We start from the raw sequence: 10,307 nt of genomic DNA on the forward strand, positions 1-10,307 counted from the left end.
TGATCTTGTAGCGTTGCTTTTCTAGTTTAAAATTTTTTTCCTTTTTCGAATTTTTCATATTACAAAAGGAAAATATATATATATATATATATATATCTCGCTAAACAATAAATTAGAAAAATTTTAAAAAAAATTAACATAAAAATAAATTAGTTAGCTTTTTCAGTGTCATCCTATTGGATTCGGCAATTTTTTGGTAAATAATTTTTTATTTTATAAAATCTAAAAAAAATTGGTGCATTTAAAATTTTACTTTCTGTTATGAAAAAATAGTTTGTGAAACTTTTTTAACTAGTTACTTTTTTGTGAAAAATTATCACATTACATTATCCTTAAAATGTTGTAAAGCCTTTTGTTAAACAAATTTTTTACTTTTTGACTTTCTTAGTTGAAAAGCAACTTATTTCGTGATTGCAAGGTTTATCACATGAAAAAAAGTAGTTGCCAAACAAAATCACAAATACAATGTGCAAAAACATCTATATCTTGATTTTGAAAATGTAAATGCATACAACTAAAACCACCTTGATGAGATTTTCTATTGAACTCACCAACTTCAATTCAGATTAGTGAACAACTACGAAGTTGCAAAGTGACAAAAGCCACAAAAAGGAACCAAAAGGAGGGAATTTTAGTGATCTATGTCTTCTTCTATCAACAACCTCTGGTTATATAAACAATTCTCTCATGTAGAGGCAGGCATATATTGAATCTCCCAAACGTTCTTCATGCTAAAAATTCTATCTCAGCGGTTTAGAAGGTACCCGAGCATGACACTGACAAGTGCCACCATACAAACAAATAGGAAAGGAAATCCTGCATGAACTTTTCGTACAACTCTCTTGCTCATCAACAAAGTCTGCAAAAGCAATTAAGCCAATGTCAAGAAGCAAATCCAACAAGTATGTCTCCAAAAGTGAAAGTCGTAGAAAAAAAGCAAAAATGCAAAAGCGATGCATTGACTATCTTATAGATTTGCTAGAAATTTTCACCCCCCACTTGGGTTATTTGTTTTGAGAGTGAAAATAGCACAAAATACAAGAGTTTCAAAATGAAAATTTTGGAGATCAAGAAAGAACTAGAAACCGATTACCATACAAGTTTGTTAAGCAAAGGTCCATTGAAGAGGTCTAAAGATGTTATTAATGACTATTTTCACCTATTGGTTCTTATGGTATTCTAAGAAAATGGTTCTCTATCCAATACAGATACTCTTCACGCAACTTTTGCGAGTACAAACTAAGCCACTGGATCTTGGATTCATAGGTAGGAAAGGGTTTCAATGGCTAAGTGGGTTTATAACTCATCTTAACGGCCATTGCTGTTAGCCTTCATTTAAGTTGCTCCCAAGAGCAATATCAACAGTGCCTTTAAATAAAGACAATATAATGGAACTCCATTTAAATATCATAGAATAGAGTAACCGGGCCCTTAGATACACTGCTGGTGTACATGAAAACACTAAACAAGAAGAGAATGCAATGATGTAGTACCAATTCTTGCCGTAAACTTTCCCTCTCTTGAGCATTCAATCTCCTCTCCTCTGTTAGTTTTGAAATGATAACTTCAGCCTGCAAAAGTAAATTCGGAAAAATCATGAGCACTGTTCTTTGAACATATAGCAGTGGAAAGGCAATCATAAACCACTTTCTAAATCCATTAAGTGTATTAAATTTGGAAATTTAACAGAATGTTTCAGTCTTCAAATTATTGACCATTCCATTTTATCCTCAACTGGCAGGCATTCTCATCCTACAAAGTGTTCACAGCAGGAAATGAAGCCAAGTGCATAATTGATGCTGAAGCATTTTTAATGTGGTAAATTACACTTTGCGCTTATGTACTTTACCTCAAATCTCATTTAGTACCTGTACTTCTAATTGTGGCAGTCGAAAACTGACTTTTGGTCAAGTTGCAATGTCAAACATCGGTCAATGGTTGCCAGTAAATTTGACTGGAATTAGACATGTAGCAGCACATGGCCTAATTTGGCAATTTAAATCTCCCAAGTTTTTCTCTTTCATGAAGATTCACTTTATTCACTGATATTTGCTTTGATGGAAACTTTTTTAATTCACGTGACATTCATCTGGCCAGTTTTGAACATTTTCTATACGGAACTTGACAGCAGTATCGATATTGATATTGAAACTTGACTAGAAGCATAAGGTTTTGACTGTCACAATTGGGAGTGCAAGGACCAAAGTGAAATAAATATGGGGTAAAGTGCAAGGCTGTATGGTATAATATACTCATCTTTATGGAATCTAAAGCCAGTCTGTCCACAAAAAAAGGGCAACCAAGTCCACAAGGATCCCACTGTTTGTCATATCTTTCACATGGATTGAAAATAAAATATATCTAGAAGAAATTAGGTATAGCTTCCACATTAACAAGCACTCATAAATGTATCCCTCATATAAAAAAAAACTAGAGACGTTGGAGGCATAAAATATCAAACTAGGTATAGCTGCCAGAGAAGTCTCATTAAACCCAGGTACCCTGGCAACTAACCAGCGAACAAGGAAAGCCACATGATTAATACAAGTAGTTGGAAACCAGAAACCCGGGAGAAAACTGACCTCACTTAGTTTTGATTCAAGTTCATTTAGTTTTGATTCAAGGCTTTCGAATTTCCTCAGCACTTGATCTTTCAGTATTGAAGGTTCATAAGCTGGCACCTGTTTCAATGTTCTATTGATTGGTGAAAGTACCGGAGAATTGGGGGGACTGACAAGGACCACTTTCAGCTTGTTCTCTTCAACGTATCTGACATCATCTTTGGCAAACTGCCAAACTAAACCATGAGAAACGAGAATAGTAAATCAGGACCAACAACTTTATATACAACTACAAAACAACTTACAATGCTAGGAGTAATATCACCATCACTGGTCCCTGCAGGAACAACTGTGCTCTGAACTAAAAACTGGTCTTTGCATATCATGTCAGGAGGAGCCACCCTTTCTGCTTGCATCTTAACTACATAACACCAAATTTGTCAACCATGAACAACCATAGACAAGGACAACAAACATTTAGATAGTATGATGAATGTAGTAGATGTGAACACAATATTTGAATGTATCAACATTTTCTAAAATCTGCAATAATATATCAAGTTTATTTCAGATGGCAGTTTAAAGATTGTGTAAATTTAATAATGTGCAAAGAGATTACTTTTGCTGCCTTTCTTTTCTTAATTTTCCTCTTTTTTATCTAAGGACATTTCCCAGTGATGGGAAAATAATGATATACTAATTTGAGTCTATAAATTTATCTATATCCACGAAAATGAAAACTGTCCTTTTACCTTAACCAAAACAAAAAGAATCCAAAAAATTGCCTCTGATAATGCACAAACATTGTAAGAAAAATTGGGGGGCCTGAGAAGCTCGGAAAATCATCTGAATGAGTATTGGTTGGAGCTAGAGGGACAAAAATTTAAAGCCATGGCCTTTCCTTCCTTTCCTAACAAAATTCCATAAAAATCCATAAACTTTATAACTTTTTTCATTTGGTCCAATGCTCCCAACACCCCTATCATCAGTCTATTTATCAACTAGCATTCCAACAACAATGATGCCTAATATGATCACCCCAGGATAACCCCCTATGCTTTTAAACTAAAATAGCTTGGCATGCGGCCTTCTATGAAACATCTGCACAATTTTAATTCAGGGTTTGAATTATCACTCCATGACAATAGTCTACATGCATATTCAAGATCATCTGTCCTAAAATAAGAAATCCTAAAATAAAGCACAAACAAATAAATCAATTCCAAAAATATTCCGTCCTTGCCTCACATAGGTATGAATGACGGATCCCCATCAGTTACTGCTATCCAACTAATTTCAAATACCCTTTACTAAAGTTTTTTCAATTCAATTACTAATAAAATGAGAAGTATGCACTCCTTACTCAATTGTTGATACGAATATATATAGGTAACCAATTTGTATGTGTGCTTTAGAAAATGCAGCAAGTATTTATTCATTTTTCTTCTTTTTTCTGAAAAACCTTATGTTACATTAACTTTCACTTACAATAAAAGTTACAAGACATACCAGTGAATTCACAAGTTGATTTTGGCTTAATAACGGCTCTGTTCGGTCGCACGGAATATTTTTTTGGAGATGTAGCTTTAACCTGCCAAAAAATCCATTGATTATATTTCCACCCACCATTCCATTTAGAAAATGCAATATTTCACTAGTACTACTCATGCGAATAAAACATGATTTGTTTGTACCTTAAACGCAACATGGTTGTTGGACTTATTGAAGAGTCGAACAGAGCACGTTGACTGCTTCTTCAATTCAACTATAAAAGAAAAAAAGGAATAATATTAGGGCATGTTAATCAATTAGTTTGAAATTCGATACACAACAAAAACAAATGAAATAATATGTTGAAATAAAACAAATTCGCTCCCAGTAAGAAATTAAACCAATTTGTTTTCATTTTTGGTATCTTGTTAACATGATAAGAAAGTCACGGCAATTTTTTATTTTTATTTTTATTTTTTTCCCAAAATAAAAAAATAATGCATCAACAATGAATTGTACTCTTTATTCAAAAAGATTGCTTTAGATAACCAATTGGTAAGTGAACAAAGAGTATATATAAAATATAATATGTACTAATATTTACAAAATCAAAAGTATGGAATTGAGAGACTAGGAAAACAGATGATCGAGATTGATAAGACTCACATATGAACTTGAGTTCACGGGGATGAATTTCTAAAAGCTCTTCGGTAGTTTCTGCCAACTTCCTTTTCAAGTCAGCCACTTGAAGTTCTTCCTTAATGTCATCTGTCACCTTCTGAAACTTATTTTGCAATTTTCCATTTTTACTGCCCTTTTCCTTTGAAGAATAAGCTGAATCCGAGTCCGAGCCGGAGGAAGAAAAAGAAAAAGAATAATCTCTATTCCATTTTTTCCTCAACTGGCAGGCATTCTCATCCTACAAAGTGTTCACAGCAGGAAATGAAGCCAAGTGCATAATTGATGCTGAAGCATTTTTAATGTGGTAAATTACACTTTGCGCTTATGTACTTTACCTCAAATCTCATTTAGCACATGTACTTCTAATTGTGGCAGTCAAAAAACTGACTTTTGGTCAACTTGCCATGTCAAACCTCGGTCAATGGTTGCCAGTAAATTTGACTGGAATTAGACATGTAGCAGCACATGGCCTAATTTGGCAATTTAAATCTCCCAAGTTTTTTTTTTTATGAAGATTCACTTTATTCACTGATATTTGCTTTGATGGAAACTTTTTTAATTCACGTGACATTCATCTGGCCAGTTTTGAACATTTTCTATACGGAACTTGACGGAAGTATCGATATTGATATTGAAACTTGACTAGAAATATAAGGTTTTGACTGTCACAATTGGGAGTGCAAGGACCAAAGTGAAATAACTATAGGGGTAAAGTGCAAGGCTGTATGGTATAATATTCTCATCTTTATGGAATCTCAAGCCAATCTGTCCGCATAAAAAGGGCAACCAAGTCCACAAGGATCCCACAGTTTATCATATCTTTCACATGGATTGAAAATAAAATATATCTAGAAGAAATTAGGTATAGCTTCCATATTAACAAGCTCTCATAAATGTATCCCTCATATAAAAAAAAACAAGAGATGTTGGAGGCATAAAATATCAAACTAGGTATAGCTGCCAGAGAAGTCTCATTAAACCCAGGTACCCTAGCAACTAACCAGCAAACAAGGAAAGCCACATGATTAATACAAGTAGTTGGAAACCAGAAAACCAGGAGAAAACTGACCTCACTTAGTTTTGATTCAAGTCCATTTAGTTTTGACTTCATTTCCGAAACATCTTTAACCAACTTCAGCTCCTCCATATCATTCATTGTTTTATGTTCTACATCTGTTATTGGCTCATCCACATCCATCCTTGTTTCATGCTCTACCTCTGTTGTTGGCTCATCCTCTTCCTTCCTTGTTTTATACCCGACATCCATTAAAGGCTCATCCGCATCCTTCCTTGTTTTATACTCTAAATTCTTTGCTGAATTTGCCTCCTCACTATTTTCCACTTTGGACTCCACATCCTCAGTAACCTGACACAAACGAAAAATCAAAATCACAAATATACTATATTTTCAGATACAACACCAAGGGAAAAGAACTTCATTATAATATGACAGATAGCTTGAGTCATATGCTGAATCCCTAACTCAAATCTCTTTCCTAACTGGTCAATTTCCAGAACATAATGAAGCTCCAATGTAACCATTAGATTCACATGTACAATTCCCCGAATAGACTTACATCATGTTGATGTCCACATATAAAATGTACATAGATGAGCCTGATATCAAAGTAAAAGGAGAATCTCTTACTGTGTGACGTTGGGTAAGGCTTTCGTCTTTCCTCAGCACTTGATCTTTCAGTATTGAAGGTTCATAAGCTGGCACCTGTTTCAATGTTCTATTGATTGGTGAAAGTACCGGAGAATTGGGGGGACTGACAAGGACCACTTTCAGCTTGTTCTCTTCAACGTATCTGACATCATCTTTGGCAAACTGCCAAACTAAACCGTGAGAAACCAGAATAGTAAATCAGGACCAACAACTTTATATACAACTACAAAACAACTTACAATGCTAGGAGTAATATCATCATCACTGGTCCCTGCAGGAACAACTGTGCTCTGAACTAAAAACTGGTCTTTGCATATCATGTCAGGAGGAGCCACCCTTTCTGCTTGCATCTTAACTACATAACACCAAATTTGTCAACCATGAACAACCATAGACAAGGACAACAAACATTGAGATAGTATGATGAATGTAGTAGATGTGAACACAATATTTGAATGTATCAACATTTTCTAAAATCTGCAATAATATATCAAGTTTATTTCAGATGGCAGTTTAAAGATTGTGTAAATTTAATAATGTGCAAAGAGATTACTTTTGCTGCCTTTCTTTTCTTAATTTTCCTCTTTTTTATCTAAGGACATCTCCCAGTGATGGGAAAATAATGATATACTAATCTGAGTCTATAAATTTATCTATATCCACGAAAATGAAAACTGTCCTTTTACCTTAACCAAAACAAAAAGAATCCAAAAAATTGCCTCCGATAATGCACAAACATTGAAAGAAAAATTGGAGAGCCCGAGAAGCTCGGAAAATCATCTGAATGAGTATTGGTTGGAGCTAGAGGGACAAAAAGTTAAAGCCATGGCCTTTCCTTCCTTTCCTAACAAAATTCCATAAAAATCCATAAACTTTATAACTTTTTTCATTTGGTCCAATGCTCCCAACACCCCTATCATCAGTCTATTTATCAACTAGCATTCCAACAACAATGATGCCTAATATGATCACCCCAGGATAACCCCCTATGCTTTTAAACTAAAATAGCTTGGCATGCGGCCTTCTATGAAACATCTGCACAATTTTAATTCAGGGTTTGAATTATCACTCCATGACAATAGTCTATATGCATATTCAAGATCATCTGTCCTAAAATAAGAAATCCTAAAATAAAGCACAAATAAATAAATCAATTCCAAAAACATTCCGTCCTTGCCTCACATAGGTATGAATGACGGATCCCCATCAGTTACTGCTATCCAACTAATTTCAAATACCCTTTAATAAAGTTTTTTCAATTCAATTACTAATAAAATGAGAAGTATGCACTCCTTACTCAATTGTTGATACCAATATATATAGGTAACCAATTTGTATGTGTGCTTTAGAAAATACAGCAAGTATTTCTTCTTTTTTTTGAAAAACCTTATGATACATTAACTTTCACTTACAATAAAAGTTACAAGACATACCGGTGAATTCACAAGTTGATTTTGGCTTAATAATGCCTATGTTCGGTCGCACGGAATATTTTTTTTTTGGAGCTGTAGTTTTAACCTGCCAAAAAATCCATTGATTATATTTCCACCCATCATTCCATTTAGAAAATGCAGCAATATTTCACTAGTACTACTCATGCGAATAAAACATGATTTGTTTGTACCTTAAACGCAACATGGTTGTTGGACTTATTGAAGAGTCGAACAGAGCACGTTGACTGCTTCTTCAATTCAACTATAAAAGAACAAAATGAATAATATTAGGGCATGTTATTCAAAAAGATTGCTTTAGATAACCAATTGTTAAGTGAACAAAGAGTATATATAAAATAAAATGTAATATGTACTAATATTAACAAAATCAAATGTATGGAATTGAGAGACTAGGAAAACAGATGATCGAGATTGATAAGACTCACATATGAACTTGAGTTCACGGGGCTGAATTTCTAAAAGCTCTTCAGTAGTTTCTGTCAACTTCCTTTTCAAGTCAGCCACTTGAAGTTCTTCCTTAATGTCATCTGTCACCTTCTGAAACTCATTTTGCAATTTTCCATTTTTACTGCCCTTTTCCTTTGAAGAATAAGCTGAATCCGAGTCCGAGCCGGAGGAAGAAAAAGAAAAAGAATAATCTCTATTCCCATCTTTTTCATCCTCAACTAATGTCTTCTCCACCGACTTCCCGCCGCAGCTGCCAAAAATCGATCGCAGAAACCGGGAAAACTTTGAGGGTTTTTTAGTAATGGATTGTGGTTGCTGATCCATTGTAATTCTTGGTTGGGAAAAAAGACAGAAGAGAGTTGTAGAGATTGCGGTAGAGATGTAGAGATGTAGTGAGTGGCTTTTATCGTGAGAGGGAGTTCATTTTTTTCCATATTCTTGTTTTGGTAGTTTCTTTTTTTCATATAAAATTGGGGCACAAATGGGAAGTATTCACATTTCCATTCCACGTTTCCTTAACTCTCTCTCTCTCTCTCTCTCAGTGTGTGTGTACGCGTGTGTGTGGGAGATGAAATATTTCATGATCAATATTTCTTAAATTGCAAAGTAAGTTGAGTAGTTAATATATATATATATATTTTTTTTTTTTTTTTTGAAAGTAATGGGAGATGAAAATTTCGTTCTAATCATCCTATTGTATTATTGTATTGAAAATAAATTTCTTTTTGTCGACCAAAATTTTTTTAAATTGAATTTTTCTCTATTAAAATATTGAGGGAACTTAACTAATATGAAAATATTGTATGCCTTTTATCTTATAAAATCTTAATATCAGATACCTTAAAAAAATTTTATTTTTTAATAGTTGAGGTTCCTCAATATTTTTACAGAGAAAAAATTTGATACAGAGAAATTTTTCTGATTTCACAAAAAAATTTCATCAACAAACCTTAACTAATAAAAACAACATGTTGAACCTCTCTTATATTAAAAAAAAAAATTTATGGATAAAATGATAAGTTATAACTTTTTTATTTATTTGTAACCACAAAAAATTTACTTGTACATATAATCATTAAAATTATAAACAAAACAATTTAATGAAACAAAATTAAGACAAAAAAATTAAGAAAAAATTATTCAATTAAAACTGATAAAGACCTAGGTAAAAAAATTTGAACAAAATTATTTATTCCACTAAAATCTAATAGATAAAGAAGGTAAAAAAAATTTTGGGCCCATATATTATATGTATTATTTTTCTTAGGCCCAAACATTTTTTTTATATATATATTTTTTCATTTTAATAAATATGGGCCAAACTACACTTATAAAAAAATATAGGCCAAACTACACTTATAAATAAATATGGACTAAACCATATATGGACCCAATAAAATATTTTGAGACCCTTTAAATTGATCCAAAAATCCAAAAAAAAAAAAAACATTGAGCCTATAATATTTTATCAAATTTGGAGGCCCTATTTTTAGGTCAAAATTTTGAGGCCCAAGGCTCAGGCCTTACTGGCCTTAGGCTAGAGCCGGCCCTGCTTATTACCCAAAATTAGAGAGAGATATTTCACTAATTCTCCTTTTCTAAAAACCAAAAATATTGCCCTAGTTTTATAAAGACAAATATAATAAAATTATTTGATTACAATTGTGAAATCAATTTTTTTATTTTTTTTTATTTTTTTTATAACTAATCTTACCATAAAATTATATAAAATAAACCATTCAAATCGTAAGTTGTGAATTTAAGTCCCGTGTAAGACGTTGGGAGTGATTCCATTTTCCTTTCTCCTTAGATATAGGCCATACGGTTAAAAAGGGTAATAAAATCCCCATATTCTTTCCCTTAAATACATGCTAGGGTAAATTCTTTATAATAAAAAAATGGTAATCAAATCCCCTTATTATTTCCCCATCAATATAGGTTAGGATAAGTTCATAAAAATATAATAAAAAATAAATAAATAATGGGACAACGTCCACCTAGGGT

The 10,307-nt window shown here is 32.9% G+C and overlaps 1 protein-coding gene across 1 annotated transcript; it reads right to left on the reverse strand.

Annotated features, from left to right (window-relative positions):
* Nucleotides 1-468: 468 nt before the first annotated feature.
* LOC114288311 (uncharacterized) lies at nucleotides 469-8,853 on the reverse strand. Its single transcript, XM_082870021.1, has 13 exons — nucleotides 8,282-8,853; nucleotides 8,027-8,097; nucleotides 7,836-7,920; nucleotides 6,642-6,757; nucleotides 6,382-6,564; nucleotides 5,803-6,099; nucleotides 4,719-4,971; nucleotides 4,256-4,326; nucleotides 4,071-4,152; nucleotides 2,867-2,982; nucleotides 2,583-2,789; nucleotides 1,494-1,571; nucleotides 469-859 (listed from the first exon to the last, which is right to left on the reverse strand). The coding sequence occupies exons 1-13, from the start codon at nucleotides 8,625-8,627 to the stop codon at nucleotides 746-748; spliced, it is 2,019 nt and encodes a 672-aa protein (XP_082726147.1). The 5' UTR covers nucleotides 8,628-8,853; the 3' UTR covers nucleotides 469-745.
* Nucleotides 8,854-10,307: the final 1,454 nt, after the last annotated feature.

The sequence above is a fragment of the Camellia sinensis genome, chromosome 5 (genome assembly GCF_055761805.1).
Source record: "Camellia sinensis isolate YWXY chromosome 5, ASM5576180v1, whole genome shotgun sequence".
NCBI classification, from domain to species: domain Eukaryota; kingdom Viridiplantae; phylum Streptophyta; class Magnoliopsida; order Ericales; family Theaceae; genus Camellia; species Camellia sinensis.